The sequence below is a fragment of the Nelusetta ayraudi genome, unplaced genomic scaffold (assembly GCF_046127955.1).
Source record: "Nelusetta ayraudi isolate G7.1 ecotype Tasmania unplaced genomic scaffold, CSIRO-AGI_Nayr_v1 ptg000006l, whole genome shotgun sequence".
Lineage (NCBI taxonomy): Eukaryota > Metazoa > Chordata > Actinopteri > Tetraodontiformes > Monacanthidae > Nelusetta > Nelusetta ayraudi.
Genome location: NW_027466056.1, coordinates 5,040,001 through 5,056,667, shown reverse-complemented (window position 1 = coordinate 5,056,667; position 16,667 = coordinate 5,040,001). Strand labels below are relative to the sequence as shown.

At 48.8% G+C, this 16,667-nt stretch overlaps 1 protein-coding gene across 1 annotated transcript in view; it reads left to right on the top strand.

Annotated features, from left to right (window-relative positions):
- The window catches only part of pard3ba (par-3 family cell polarity regulator beta a), a 123,336-nt gene that overhangs the window by 47,416 nt on the left and 59,253 nt on the right, over positions 1-16,667 (top strand). Inside the window, exons 10-13 of the mRNA XM_076016822.1 lie at positions 1,411-1,539; positions 8,611-8,802; positions 11,803-11,964; positions 13,164-13,241. Coding sequence (XP_075872937.1) covers positions 1,411-1,539; positions 8,611-8,802; positions 11,803-11,964; positions 13,164-13,241 — 561 coding nt within the window. The remainder of the gene's footprint in view (positions 1-1,410; positions 1,540-8,610; positions 8,803-11,802; positions 11,965-13,163; positions 13,242-16,667) is intronic.

Below are 16,667 nucleotides of genomic sequence, written 5' to 3'. Positions count from 1 at the left end.
ATTATTAAAGTAATTTGGTTTTTCAACCCTTAGAACATTTCTTATTTATATATCAGAATATACATCGAGCAAGGCAACGAAGAACAAGGTGGACGAGGTATTCAGGTTGGTGTGCGCAGGCCACCGTAGTTCACCGGCATGCTCGGGAGAGGGAGGAGGGGTGAAAGAGTGCTGCAATCTAAAATGTGACCACTTGATGTCGCTGTTTTCTCCAAATATTACACACTTGACCTTTAACAGTGGCGGGCCATACATTTCACGTCTAGGCCTTCAGTGACGTCGTACTTCTCCTACCTGAGTTAATACACCTCATAATACCATCAATACTGGCAGAACATCTTTAATAACTGCAGTACCAGTGACTGCCACCCAACAGGAGATATAGAGTAACCAAAATTATATTAAACAGACTGAGGAACTCTTTTATACCTCAGTCTATCAAAATATATAAATATCAAAATAAGTGTTTTCAAGTATGTGGACTTGGAGGCCCCACGGCCACTTTGATGTTATAGCTTCATATAGCGCATTACATGTCTGATGTTATATCTTGTCTGATGTTTGAGTTGTTTTTGTTGTGTATGTTGTATTGTTGTGGTGAGCAGACAAATTTCAGGAGGAATTCTGACAATGAAAGTAATCAATCAATCAATCATTCAATCAATAAGTCCAGTAAAAGTACAGTATTTGAACTTAGATGAGTTTGTCCAATAAACTGCTATTTTTTTTTTTAGCCATTTAATGTAAGACAAGAGAATAACCAGAAAACTATTCTTTAGTTTGCAGTTCCCAGAGTCTGCAACTGCAAAGTCATTTCACGACAACATTATTTACATTATAAATTGCTGTTGATTCTGTAATTCACCTTCTCCTCCGTCCGCCATGTGAGCCCTGGGGTTAGTTAAGTCTGTACAGCTCTCACCAGTGTCTATCCAATGACGGCTCATCGTAAACTGCAATCTGATTGACTGTCGCATCTGACCGGTGGTCCGTTCACTGACAGCACGCAGGAGCAGGCACTGTCCATTCTGCTCGCCTCAACACAGGCTTGCTGAAATATGATTGAATGAAAACTCAACGGTAAAATACAGCAATTGAAAAGAAGAAAACGGACCACGGAGAGCGTTTCTATTGTCATGTTTTACGAGAGAAAAAAAAAAAAAAAAACTTTTCAGCTTTTCTGCTTTCAAAAAGCTCTGTATTGATTCATTATAATTCACTCAGCTCACTGTCTGATTTAAATAGATAATAATACTAATAATACATTTTTTTTTTCGCCCTCAACTTCAACAATTACCCCCCCCCCCAAAAAAAAAAAAACAGTGAGTGTGTGCGGGGTTTGCGGGGAGTTCACAGAGAGACTAGAGAGCAGAAGCGAGACTCGAGTGTGTTTTTCCCCTCCTCCTGCAGGTGAACGGGGTGGACATGATGGGCCGCAGCCAGGAGGAGCTGGTGGCCATGCTGCGCAGCACCCGGCTGGGCGAGAGCGTCAGCGTGGTGGTGGCCCGGCAGGAGGACCTCTTCCTACCCCGGGAGCTGGTGAGACCTTCTTTCTTCTGCATCGTGTCCTTTCCCCCACCCCCCGTACCCCCCCATCTCTCTTCTTTTAGTTCCGCCCCCTGTAAACCCTGCCACTTCCTGCCACTTCCTGTCCACGCGGCTCGCCTGTGTCAACACAGGAAGAGGCCGGCAGCAGGGGGAAACGTGCCAGCGCGTGTCCAGCGACCGCTCACCTGCCGGGCCCTGCTGAGTGGGCAGGGTCAAAGGTCAACGGACACACTTTGACTCGCCCGGCCTTTCTCTCTCTCTCTCCCTGGGGAGAGACTTTTCTTCTTGCTTTAAATCAACAAACGCACTGCGGTCGTGAGGCAGAGTCGTCTCTCTCTCTCTCTCTCTCTCTCTCTCTCTCTCTCTTTTTTAAATATTTATAAATGAATAATGAAAAAACAAAAAGATCATTCATTTCACTGCAGTCACCAACATTTATTCACAAAGATTGCGGGGGGGGCCCGGCCCCCTCAGCCCCTTTTGCCCCCCCCGTCTCCACTCGCGATTTACCCCTTCGCTCGCTCCTCAAATATCTGACGCGCCCGCGCACGCGCACGACTTGAAACAGCCCACGTTCCGAAAATAGTTGTCGCCCTCGTTACTCGGCCCCCGGCAGAGCAAGCCGGCTTTGAAGAAACTCTCACAAGCTCGCTGGTGTTTTTTGCACACCAGAGATTCGATGACTTGTGCATCTTTGTGTGCACGTGTGTGTGTGTGTGTGAGGGAGTGATGGAGAGATTCTAAATGACTCCCAGGCACATTAATATCCCCTGACAAGCAAACAGTCCAACAGGATGCGTTGTGATTTATTGCCCCCCCCCCAAAAAGTACTTTTTCTGATGTTCCAACTTCCACGCTATCGGATTTAGAAGCGACTGAAATCACGATTCCGCAACAGCTAAAACCATAAATGGCAGGTTGGACATCACGACAGAATTGAACAATAAGAAAGCGATAGTTTGGGTCCACTCGGTTTAGATTGCAAAGCATGGTGGGTAAGAAGCGCAGGCGCCTTGCAGTCGACCGGCAGGAGCTGAGAGCCAGTTTGAGAGGCGGCGAGCGACAGCTTTTAGCGGCCGCACCTGCAGCCTTAAAATGCCGAGGAAAGAAAATTAGAAAAGAAAAAAAAAGACAGAAATAATTGTCTTCCTGCTCTCTTTCTCTCGCTCTCTCTCGCTCTCTCTCCCTCGCTCCGCTTTTTAATTGCCCGACTCTGTCTCCTCGCCGCCGCCGCCGCCGCCGCCCAACGTGAATTGCAGTTGGAAATTTGCGAGCGAGCGAACGACAATAACGTCGCACAAAAGACTGTAATGATGATGGAGACGCATTAAGTCGACACGGCGCATCTGCCTCTTTTTTCCCCCCGCAAGCCTTGGGATGGCTATGAATATTTATTTTCCTCTTCTTCTTTTTCTTCTTCTGCGCTTTAGAGGCTTTAATACCTTGTAAAAAAAAACAGGGGGTGGGAGGGTGGGGGGACACACACCACCTTTCTAACGTCAGCCGTTAAAAATAAATATTCAATGCAAATCAGCGGCTAATTATTGCGCTTTTTTCAGACTCGGCTGCTGCCGAGAATTATCCCCCCCCCCCCACACACACTCACACACACACACTTCTTCCCTCCTTCCCCGACTGCACAAATCAGCTTATTGCAAATACTAAGAATTAATTTTAAATGGCACAATGGCTGGTTTATGAAGCCTCAAGGCGGGGCTTGTTTACTCGCGGGGAAAGCACTTTTATTCCCTCGACGGAGGCCCCGCAGGTGTCGCCCGCCCGCGTCTGGTTACAGGTTTAATCCGCGTCTGTTGCGTCTCACCTTTCCACCTTTCGTTTTTTTTGGTTTCCTTCTTCACGAAATCTCGGCGATGCAGTGGACCGCCCGCTGACACGAAACCAAACACGGCTTCAGACGGATCGTTTAGCATCCGGGGGGGGGGGTTAAAAGCAATTAGCTCGAGTCGCCGCGGAAGACTTGAAAATCTGGCGGCAACAAGATTAAAATTAAGTCGATTTAAGAAAAATTATTAATAACGCTTTGCAAAGTTTGCCGCTATAGCATGCTAGCGTCGGAGGATTAGCAAGAAAGACTGCGGCAGCTAGCTAACAAGTAGCTTTGCTTTGCAATGAGCTGACATAGTCTTTGTTGCAGGCTTGAAAATCTGACGAAAACAAGGATAAAAATAAGTACATTTTTAAAAATGAGAAATAACACTTTGTAACGTTTGCCGCTTTAGCACGCTAGCGTAGGACGATTAGCAAACAAGGCGGTGGCAGCTAGCAAGTAGCTTTGCGATTAGCTGGCTTCGTTGTTGTCGCAGACTTGAAAATCTGGCAGCAACAAGATTAAAAGTAACTAAATGAAAAATATACAATTAACACTTTGCAAATTTTGCCACTGCAGCAGGCTAGCGTCTGATGATTAACAAAAAAAACAGTTGCAGCTAATGAGTAGCTTTGCTCTGCAATTAGCTGTTGTAGCTAGGTTTCAGTGAAAGTGTGACTCTCTCCATCTCTCCGCCGCGAATAAAGTGGACTTTTTTTTTCTTTCTCGCAATCCCAACCAAAGATTGATTCATTTTCAACAGGAGCAGCCGTTGATGTTTGATGCTGCTGCTCTGTGAGCCGAGCACTCGGCGGCAGGAGCGGCGCCTGCGAATTAGCCTCATTATTAGCAGACAAAAGCGGGGCCAGTTCTCCCGTTGCGCGCACTCTCGCTGTCTCGCCGAGGCTTTTCGCGTAATTAAAAAGCGATAACTTCTAATCACAGTTTTGTTCCCCGTCAGCATTTCCGCCACGCGCTCATTATTAGGCGGCGGTGGCGGCGAGAGCTTTTGCTTTGTTTCAGGGCGGAGGATCAGATTAGCTTTGGGGGACGGGAGCCTTTTTTCACCTACTTTTATTTTGTGTGGTTTTTCTTTTTACGACCGGATGATTTGTGTGATTTGTGTGTTTGTGTGTTTGTCCGCTGACAGAGTTACGAGCTGCCTGGGGGCTGTGGGGTGGGGGGCGGGGGGGACAGGATGGCAGGGGTCGCAACGCACATGGCTGACCCCCCCCACCCCCACGGCTCTTGCCCACAGGAAGCCGCTGGCCCCTCCCCCTTGTATTTGTCCATCCCCCTGTTTTCCGACATCCCGTTTGCTTTTTCGCCTCCGCCAGTGTGCTGAATACCTGCCGATTTCAGGGGTGGGGGGGTCCCTGATTGTGACATGCAGGACCGGAATAATATTTTCAAAAAATTAATATTAGGCAGGATCTTAAATACATTTTATTGACCATTTGTGACAATGATGTATTTCTTTTAGCTTTTTGAAAAAACACGAGACCCCCTTTTAAAATTTTGCTTTGAGACTTCCAGGGTGTCTCGTGTATTTCGCACAATGGCTTCATAAACCACTCCCTCTTACCTCCCCCCCGATTGGGCGGCTATCGTCCAATCAGTCATTTCCAACCTTCCTTCCTTCCTCTCCCTCTCTCTCTCTTCCCCGGCGAAGGTGTGGAGGAAGACTCAGACATTAAGGCGATTAATTGGCGGCGGCGGCGGCGAGCCGCGTCGAGATCTCATCTTAATTGAATGTCGCTCTCACCGCTAATCCCCCCCCCCCCCACCCCATTCCCTCCCCCCACCACCACCCAGCCGTCCCCACCACTCCTGAAAACCGGCGGCGGTGACGACAAAAGCCTCTGTGTGTGTAATCGCTGCCTATCAAACCCCTCAACCCCCGCCTCCCCCTGGGGTGGTGGGTGGAGGGGGGTGGGCGAGAGAAAAGCTCCACCTTTGTCTCCTCATTTGGGTTTTTGAAGAGGGTGGTCCCCTGACCCCCCCCCCCCCGGCTAAAAGCTTGTTAAAGAGCCATTGCTGGGATATAAAGAGGGTAGGGGGTGCGTGTGCATGTGCGGGGGGTGGGGTGGGTTGGTGGGACCAGGACCAGGGCCCCCCTCCCCACCCCTCCAGAGTGTTTCAGGGGCTGATCCCCCGCGTGTTCGGACCACCGCAGAGAATCAAGAATCAAGAGCTTCTCCATCCATTGACTTGAAGCAGCGACACACACACACACACACACACACACACACACCTCACGTTTGTTACAACTTTTGCACAACTTTGCAATCCCCCCCCCAGGTTACCATCCAAGTCCCTCTTCTTCTCCAGTGTCTCCGGAGGAGGAAGTGGAGAATTGCTTTTGTAATTCCTGGGCTTTTTCTTCATTTTTTTTCTTTAAGGAAAAAAAAAAAAAAAAAAGCCTTGTTGATAAAAAAAACCCAAAAAAACCCACAATTTCCTTGAAAGATGAGAAAGAAAAAAAGGGAAGAGCGGGAAGAAAGCTGTTTTTTTTTGTTTTTAATTTTTCTTTTTAGCTCAAAAGGCCTGAAAATGAAGATAAATTGTCGGCAGCGTTTTGTGTTTTAATCGCCATTAAGTCTTAAGCAGCGGCGTATTTATCTGCTGCTGGAAAGGCTCAGCCAAGCTGAAGGTAATCGTTTAGCGAAAAAAACAAAACAAAATTTGCAGAGATTTTGTTAAGAAAAACAATCATCCGACCCCGTTAGCACTTTACTGTACCTCTGTCGGCGTCGTTCCAGTGATCTGCTGAACAAAAACACAATGTTGTCTGAATATTTCTACTTAGGGGCTACGCGGAAAACTTTGCGGTTTTTCAAACGTAAAATCACAATTTCAAAATCATCTTTTTCCACCGGCACAGCGCCTCCTGCTGGTCGTACGTACAGGGCTGGCAGTTTGCGTGCCCTGCTACCGTCGCTCCCGGCCACTTTATTAGGGACGATGTCACATTGGATTGTTCTTAACGTTGTGCCGGGCCAGGCCACCTTGGTCATGCAGTCCTATGTGGAGGCCGCGACCCAATCAAAACGGCCCCCAAAGGTGGGTCACCACCCACCAGTTGAGAAACACTGGTCCACTGGTCGAGTGGTCTTCTCGTTTTCGTTTGTCTGCGCAACCTCCTTCCTCCACCCACCCACCCACTGACCACCTGTAGCTCCGCCCCCTCCCAGTCCTCCTCCACCTGTAGCTCCGCCCCCTCCCAGGCTTTTAGCAAGGCCTTTGCTTTAATGCAGCGAGAAGTCCAGGTTCTCCCTCTTCCTGTTTTTCTTTGCGCTGGTAGGGGGCGAGACGAGACGAGGCGCCTGATGTAAGGCCCTGCAACCGTGTCGCCGCAGTGGCAGCGCCGGCGTTTTCTGGCTGTGACTGGCTGCTGTCATCATCACCATCATCATCTCTCCCCAGCTGCTTTTCAATCTCGGGCGGAGGACGGGAAAAATAGAGCGCACGGTGGAGGGAAGGGGAAAGAAAAAAATGATAAAAGGGCGAGCTCATAAATACACCCACTGCCTCTTAACCCGGAGCGTGGAGTCCCTCTCTCTCTCTCTCTCTCTCTCTCTCTCTCCCTCTCTCGCCCCATCCACTCACCGACTCTGTTCCCTCTGTTCCCCCTGAGTGCTGCCGGTGGAGGTGGTGGAGCGAGACACTCGGCTCACTCGTTTTTTCTGCCGAGTCTGCAGGATGAGGGAACGAGGGAGGGGGACGCCGGGGCGACGTGTAAAGAGCAGCTACTAGTGTAGCCCCTCCAGGGAGGGGGGGGGGTCATTACTGCCACCCCTCCCTCATCCGTCCATCCTTCATTTGTCCATCCATCATCCAGCCCTCCAACCATCCTTTCATCATTCCGTCCATCCAGTCTTCTATCCCTCAAACCATCCTTCCATTATTCCATCCATCCATCCATCCATCCATTCACCCTACCATCCTTAATTTTGTCCATCCATCGTCCATCCCTTTGTCAATCCATCCTTCATCCAACATCCATCCATCCCTCATTCTCCCTCTATCCTTCATTTGTCCATCCATCATCAAGCCCTTTGTCCATCCATCCTTCCATCCCTCCAACCAGCCTTCCATTATTCCATCCATCCATTCTTAACTTTGTCCATCCATCATCCAGCCCTCCAACCATCCTTTCATCATTCCGTCCATCCAGTCTTCTATCCCTCAAACCATCCTTCCATTATTCCATCCATCCATCCATCCATCCATTCACCCTACCATCCTTAATTTTGTCCATCCATCGTCCATCCCTTTGTCAATCCATCCTTCATCCAACATCCATCCATCCCTCATTCTCCCTCCATCCTTCATTTGTCCATCCATCATCAAGCCCTTTGTCCATCCATCCTTCCATCCCTCCAACCAGCCTTCCATTATTCCATCCATCCATTCTTAACTTTGTCCATCTATCTTCCATCCATCCTTCGTCCCTCCATCCATTCATCCCTGCAACCACCCTTTCATCCATCTGTTCATGCCTCCATCGTCATCATCCATCCCCTCCCTCCCTCCACACAGCCATCCATTCGTCCATCCCTCCACCCATCCCTGTGTCATCATCCATCCATCCATCTATCCCTCCGCCCCCCATGGTGCTATGAAAGGATTATTATATTTCCTTTTAGAAATGATTTGCTGCCTCCCGTCTGCACCTTTCATCTCCAGACGCCCTCCTTTCTCCCCTTCCAGCGCACAACACCTGCTCCTCTTCTCTTCTCTTCTCTTCTCTTCTCTTCTCTATCCCAACCACCTTTTTCTTGTTTGTTTTTTTCATATTCCGTTCCCCCTTTCGCTCTCCAGTTAACCCTGGTGGCTACGCCGGAGCTTTAGGCGAACCCAAATCTGGAGATCAGGCGTGCGCAACATAAGGCACAGGGGCACAGGGGCCAAACTTGAAGAAATTGTGTTAATACTAAGTAAGAAATAAAATAGCTGTATTTTTTCCTCCTATGAGGTGGCTCACCAACACTCCATCCATCTGCTCCGGTCCCCTCTGTCACATTTCAGAACCCATTGTGGCCCACCGATCAAAAAGTTTGCCCCCCCCCCACCCCCCTCCCCGGCTGAGCTCGTACATGAGAGCGGTTATCACGTAAAGTTGGGCATCAGATGGGCCCTGTGTGAGGCGGTTCTTCCTCTCTGGTACCTGGAGGATCTCGAGCGTCCGTGCCTAACTTGTGTCGTTGTTGTGTTTGATTATTTTCGTGCAGAAGGGTGAGGATGGCGGCAGCGGCGGCCTGGTGCTGGAGGACGGCCGCGAGCAGCTGATGTACGAGGTGCCGCTCAACGAGACGGGCTCGGCCGGCCTGGGGGTGAGCCTGAAGGGCAACAAGTCCAGGGAGACCGGGGAGGACCTGGGCATCTTCATCAAGTCCATCATCCACGGAGGAGCTGCCTACAAGGTCTTTTTCTCTTTCTTTCTTTCTTTCTTTCTTTCTTTCCCAACAGCTGTTTCCCTGGAACCAGGAACCAGGAAGTTGATCAGCTGATTTTCTTTTTTTGATCACCTCTCTAGACACTTGCCACGTCTTACACCCCCCCCCCCCCCAATTTGATTTGGAATTTCTTGAGAAGTTTGAGGAGGTTTTGATGAAAAATAATAATAAAAAGATCTCGCTGCCGCGCTTAACCAGATCAGTCGCCGTGGCTTTGACGCCTCCCGCCTGACGGAACGTTGCCAGTGCTGTTTTCCCACCGCGGCCATTAGTTTTATTTTCATTTTTGACTTTGTCTTTTTTTTACTCCACCTGCTGTTGTGCTGATAGCAAATAATGATTTTCATATTCAAAGCAACAGTGTTTTCCAAATATGTATACATGTGTGTGTGTGTGTGTGTGTGTGTGTGTGTGTGTGTGTGTGTGTGTGTGTGTGTGTGTGTGTAGCAACGGCTGTTTTAACTAGAAATAATAAGTTAGTTAGATAAGTAGCAGACAGCCAACAGATTGCAGTGAGTCTATTTTGTCTCTTCAATGTAAAGATTTTTAAACTAATTACGACTTTTTCTTGATGATGGATATTTGCTGTTTTATCTCTGTTTGTTTTTGTTTTATCGGTTTCACCACCCGATATCCTGCTTCCCTCTCGTCTCCTCCTTCCCTCCTTTGCTCTCGTGCCCTTCCCCACTTGACCTTTGACACCCATTGACCCGCCCCCCCCCGTCTCACTCTGTCCATCCCACCCACCGGGCGAGCGCACACAGGCACCAGCGCTGCCGCCTCCTTATCTCCATCGCTCTCTTCAAGTTTGGATTGAGAAAAGAAGGAGGGAATAAGAAAGAAAGGAAGGCGCTCTTTCATTTCAAGACTTTGGAGGTTTTCTTTCCTCCACTTGGCCCTTCGCTTAATCTGGCCCCTGTCACATGTCACCACTCCTCCTCCTCCTCCCGCCGCCGCCACGAGACGAGTGTGGCACTGCAGATAAAACGTCCAGTTGGGGGATCAAGGGGCCGGGCCGGTTCCCCCGGAGCGCCACCTTCTGACTGAAGTAGTCTCCCCACACGAACAGCTGCTGACGCGGATAGCGGCGTCTCCGAGTCCGACGACGGCTGGAAAACAAGGTTTCTGGGACGAGATAGCAACAGACGGGGAGGGGTTCCGGGAGAGGGAATATGAGCAAGGGTGGCGGACAATGCTGAGGTGGGAGGAGGAGTAGGGAGGTATAGAGGGGGAGCGAGGGAGGAAGGGGAAATTGAGAAAGAGGAGACGCTCTGCAGGAGCTGAGGCTAATGCTAATGAAAAGCAGCGAAAGGGGAGGACCGATGTGGCAGTGCCAGGCTGGTGCAGAGGAAGTAGGGGGACCCCTGGAGTCTCTCTCTCTCACACACACACACACACACACACACACACACACACACACACACACACATGACACACTCGAAGGAGGAGCCGACGGAGATTCACGGGGAGATCAAACCTATTTGAGCATCAAGAAAATCAAAAATAACCCCCCCCCCCGCTCGCCGTCCTCCTCCTTTGACTCGATGGTGCCCGATGGTGTCGAGGCGGCCGCCTCATAGAAAACAAATTAAAATTACATGGGGCGCGCCGCGGCTCTGCTTACACAGAGGATGGAGTTATTAATAGGGAAAGGAGGAGGAGGAGAAGAAGGAGGAGGAGGGGAAGAAGAAGGAGGAGGGCGTCCTGAATTTGGAAATAAAGCATCAATTTTTCATGACATCCGCACACTCGCGCTGACATGTTGCTGTGTGTGTGTGTGTGTCAGGCCAAGTCCCTATCATTTGGAGAAGGGGGTGGGGGGGTCATCGGGCCTTCTTAATGACACGAGGTCAAAGGTCGGCCGTAGCGTAGCCGCGGCGGCGCTCCTCGCTCGACAAAGAGAAGCTTTCTCAAGGGTGGGGGGGGGCGTCTTCCCGGTCCCTCCCCCCCACCCTTACACCCTCAGGGTACTGGTACCCCAACACACATACACACACACACACACACACACACACACACACACACACACACACGCACACGCACACCCTCCCTCCCTCCATGAGAGGCTGCTATTTAAAACACTTAGAGGTGATTTAGTGCCCGCTGAGGCCATTCCATTAGCCGCCGCTCTGTATTTATCGCGGCTCACCCACTCTGAGTAGATTGCTAACGCTAACACTTTCCTTGGCTCCTCCCGTCCCCCCACCCCCACTCCCGCCTCCTCCTCCATTTCATTTACAACTCACTCTCTCATCCCGACTTCTCTCTCTCTCTCTCTCTCCCTCCCTCTCTCATTGGCTAAAGGGAAGAGAAGATAAAAAAAACTTTTTGGTTTTCGTCCTCAACTTTTTCTTATATAGGATTTCATTTGGATTTTCAACCATTTTACAACACACACTTTCCTACCCACGAAATAACACAATACTAAACCAAAATCAAACAACTAAAAACGAACTCAACCTCCACGTCTTCACATCTGGCCATACAATACAAAATACAATCATTCTGAAGTCACATACACCTGTATTATAATGAAAATAAATAAAATAGATACATAAATAAAGGAAACAAAAATGGAGCATAAAACAGAAAAGGCCAAGTAGTTTTGTTTTTATAAACTTAATGCTTGTGTTATTTTTCTGCATATAATTTGAAATCGATGTAATTTGCTCTTTCCGGTGGCTACTGACCTTTCCTTATTTAAATAGTAACTCATCTCTTTTTTTTCCAATGTAATAATGTAGGAGGGTATGTACATTTCCAGTGTTTAAGTCTAAGTTTTTTTTTAATACGACAGATGAAAAAAGAAAAATCCATTTCTGGGGGTACCTCACTGAAATATGCAAATTGATGAATTCAAATTTTTCTCTTCCCTGTTAGCCGTTTTTCGCGAGTAGTCTGATACTTAGCGATGGCCTCAGACCTACTGCCAGCTTACCAAAGGTGCTTTTTTTCCTCCCCCACCAGGACGCCCGGCTGAGCGTCAACGACCAGCTGATTGCGGTGAACGGCGAGTCGCTGCTGGGCCGCTCCAACCACGCCGCCATGGAGGCGCTGAGGCACTCCATGTCGTCGGAGGGCAACTCCCGGGGAACCATCCAGCTGGTGGTGCTGCGCGCCCCCCGCCAGGTACCATGCAAGAAAAATCGAAACTCAAAAATCAAAAAAGTAAAATCAAAAAATGCCAAGTGGAGTTTGTAACTCGCCGCGTTTTACAACATGTTGTTATTTGAAATCCGACTCAAGCGACGTTAACCGACGTAATTGACATTTTGAGGTCACAGAAGCGCTTGAAAAAAAAAAAAATAATATAAATATCTTCAGCAAAGTGCGGCTCAGTTCCCTCTGAATGTTTCTCTTTTTGAACCTTTGTTCCTCCCACCACCAGCCGCGTGCTGGATGTGGGGCAACGCGTTTAAAAATTTCACACTCTCGCCCTAAAAAGTTTTTGGGACGAGACGGATTTGGTCCCGTGAAACATTGAAAAAAAACAGCCTTTTAATGCATTATGAAATCCTCCGCGAGGCCCCGTACGCAAGAAAAAAACGGGGGGGAAAAAATATTCACAAGTAGCCGCCAGAGCTTTGACAGCAAAGCCAATGACATGCATTCTGCATCGGGATGTTATTCCGGGGTGGGAAATCCTAAATGGCTGCGATATGTAGGTCAGTTTTCTTCTCAGTTACCCATAATCCATCTGTACCACATCAAATCAAATCAACCAAGTCTCGATTATTAATTTAGCCCAGGCACGGGCAAACTACGGCCCGGGGGCCATATGCAGCCCGTTAAGCTTTTTAATCCGGCCCACCGAATTTGAAGAAATTATATTAATAGCAAGTAAGTCATAAAATAGCTGTTTTTCATCCATTTCTCAGTGTTTTAAGAGTCATTTCAATAAAGAACTTAATACCGTTGGACTTCAAAGACACTGATTTTATTGTAACTCTTTTGATTCTTTTTCAATAGGCACGTAAGCACATGTTTTATACATATCTCATGATTTATTTTTTTCCTCCTATGAGGTGGGTCTCCAAAACACTCTGCTCCTGCTCCAGCCCCCTCGGTCAAGTTTTAGAACCCATTGTGGCCCCACCAGTCAAAAAGTTTGCCCATCCGGTGGAGATCCTACATGAGAGCGGTTATTAAGTGAAGTTGGGCGTGAAATGGGCCCCGTGTGAGGCGATTCTTCCTCTCTGCTATCTGGAGGGTGTCAAGCGCCTGAGCCTAACTTGTGTTCCTCACTTTCTGTGCTGTTTCACTTCTTTGGTCTGGGTTTTCAGGAAGATGTGGCTTTCAGGTGACACATCTGTGTTGGTTTTTCCCAGACGTCCAGCGCCAACCCTCCTCTGCCGGACGCCGCCCGGCATGGCTCCGCCCACTTCCAGCCGGCCCACGACAGTCAGGTACGAGAGGGCGGCGACCTCCAGCAAGATCAGCAGCAGCAGCACCGGCAGCAGCCGTCCCCTCCCCCGCGCTCCTCCTCCCTCCTCCACCTGCTGAGGAGGCGAGCGACCGAGCCGCTGCCTCCGGGCCACCGGGGGCGCTACGCGGCGCATGGCTACGAGCAGACCGGTCCTACCCTCGCGCCTCGGACGCCCGTCCCGCGCAGCCAGACGCTGTGCGGGACGGGTCGCTTCCTTGACGACGGCTTCCGCCACACGGCGGCGCTCGACGACGCGCGCATGCACTTGCACGAGCACCGGCGGGCGCAATTCCGCGACGCGCACGTACACGCGCGCAGCCGCACGCTGGACGCCGTCCTGCCGCGGGACGGCCGCCACAGCCCCACAGTCTACGTGCGGGACATCCGGGCCATGGCGGGACAAATGTACGGCGACCCGCCCCACTCATACACGTGCACGGAGGCGGACGCGTACACATACAGGGACGCGTACACATACAGGGATGCGTACATATACAGGGACGCACGGTCGCCCGGCTACTACGCGAACGACGGGGCTTTCGCGCGACACCACCAATTCCGGCTGTCCGGAGGACTCTGATAGTGTGTGTGTGTGTGTGTGTGTGTGTGTGTGTGTGTGTGTGTGTGTGTGTGTGTGTTGATCTCAAATCAAAAAGAAAAAAACGGGTACTAAACATATTTCTCGGGTGCAACGTAAACCTCAAAGAATGTCTCAGATGTTTCCAAAAATGCGAATTCAGCATCACGGAATCCACCTTTAGTCAAACTGGATAAACGCCGACCTTCGCTCGCTCACACAGGAAGTTGCGATACGACGTCTTGAAGGTCAAACGCCAGCTATGCATTGACTCCCGTCTCTCCTTTTTTTTGTAATTATAATAAACTGGAGAACTTTCTGTGAATCTGCTCTATTTTCCCACTGCCTCTCCTTTCTGTCAAGTTTTATTTTTACCTGCACTGCGCTGTTTTCTTTTTTATAGTCACCTTCCCCTTTTTTATTTCCATGTCTGCAGCTGGGTGTACTTGCCTTTCTCTCTTCGCTCTCTCTGACCTGCCTGTTTCTCCTCTCTCCAATAAAGGTCATCTGAAGCCTCCTGCATGCTTCTCTGTTTGCCTCTCTGCCTCTGAATGTCTTCACTTTTTACTCCTTCCTGTTTATTAAACAATGCTTGCTTCCCTCCTCCTCCTCCTCCTCCTCTTCCTCCTCCTCCCTCTGCCCTGGTGTCGGAGTCACTTTTTTTTTCTTTTTTTCTGCCTTGTTTTTATCCTCTGTAACTCCAACTCAAACCAGAAAATTGAGTCGAGACATTCGAACAAGAGGAATCCTCCTCCTCCTACCTGATAGGGAAACTCACACTGGATGTGTTCTTTGAAATCTAAACACGGCCTAAATGCTCATAAATATTCACTCCAGCAGATGCGCATCAATATTTTTTTTTGAGGAACAACTCAGGAGAATTAAGGCCCCTGGTCCGCTTTCCGGGAAAGAATCTGGCTTTGAAAATGCTGCATACCTGATTAGTAAAATCAAACAGGAAGTGTGGTAGCTTTGGTTTGTTCCAACTTCCTCCTGCCCATCAGTCCCGAGTGGACTCACATCCCCCGGCAGGAAGTGGAAGTGTTCACTACACTCATGTTGTCGGGTAAATTATTAAAATGAAAGGTTACGGCTCAACTTTCCCATCAGTCCCTCCTAAAAACGCCGCTCTGCGTAATACCTGTTTTCCCGAGAGGGGGCGGTTCCAGGAGTTCATCACTGCACTCTCAAAGTTCAACAATGTTTTTCTCAGTCATTGTAAATAATTCTAGTTTTTCTATCTGTAGCTGTGGGCCTTAACTCCTCACTTGCAAGCTATTGTTTCACCATGTGACCAAAGTTGAACTGGCTCAAAAACACTCAGTTGGTCACGCCAGTTCTTCGCACAGCACCATAACAATCAATCCATCACACCAAAATCATTCAAACACATTTTTTTCTTTTTCTTTTTTTCTTGAAGCTTAGGTTTGAAAGGCACATTCCTGGATGGAGAGATTTATCGAGGACCTGACAGACGTTGTTTAAAAAAATTGCCGTCTCTCTTTGTGGGGGCCGTCTTTTCAGCTTTTCACACTCGGCCGTGACTGATTATTTCAAAAAAAAGCAAAGCTCATAAAGATGTTTCACGGCTACTCGGAGGCTTGACTCCGGTGACCCGCCCGTCGCGCCATTAGCATCTCAACCACGCTAATCCGCAGTGTAGCATAGCCCACGGACTAGCGCACTCGGTTCAAAGTTCACCGTCGACCGTGACCAACAGACAGACAGACGGTCTGGGGTTCAGATGTCTGGTCTTCTTTTCACAGTGAGGTTTCTATTCTGCAAAATTGCAATTTTAACTTAAAGTTAACTCAAACACATTAGTGCTGTGCTGCTGTTGTAGTCTTTCTTAAATGCCAGCAGAGGGGCCACACCTAAGCTGATTGACCCCATTGCATTCTACCCTTCGAAAAAACCCAAAATATGTTGGTTTTTTTTCGCACACTCATCAAAATATGATCAGTGTGCAAAATAGAGCACGATCCAGTGGGTCTCATATAAAGCTCAAAATGTTATATATATATATATTATTTTCACTAAAATGTCTTCAAGATCACCCTGTCTACTATTCATAGCTTTAATTGTTAAGGAAATCTAGATTGGTACTGAGTAACAATCAGGAGGATGGAGACACCCCCGTCTCCCCCGAATATTGATGGGAATTTTGCACACTGTATATAATATAATTGACTATATTTAATATATATGATAGATATTGGCCTCTTTTTTCTCTATTGACTTGCAACCAGACCAAAGCGACATTGAATCACCAGAGTGAAATGAAAGACATCCAGGAGGAGAGACAGGAGGACACTATTCCATGACTTGTGATCGGGTGGGGGCGGGGGATCTAAGCCGCCTCTCTTCGGCTTAGACCCCCCCCCCAGACCCCCACCTATTGTATGTATGTGTAGGCTGGAGACCCCCCACTCACCTACCACCACCACCACCGTCAAGCCTTCCTTGTTGGTTTATTGTTGGGGGATTAAGTCACCTGACTGCCTATCTGCCAGCCTGCTGCCCAAATCCTCAGGGTGGATTAATGGACGGATGGAAGGACGGAAGGAAGGACGCACGGACGGACAGACGGATGGTGGAGATTCGATTGAAGTCGAAGCTGTCGGAACTTTACTTGCGCACAATTGAGCGCGACATGCGAGCTTGAGATTGATTGACGTCTCCCCCGTTTCAAAAGTGCGTTAGCATGTTGCTAACGACACCCCGGGGACTCCTGGGCTGCTCTGGCCTGGTGACAAAGATGTACACTACATACCTGATTTTTTTTTTTTTCATTTATTCATATTTATATATGCATGTATATTTGCGATT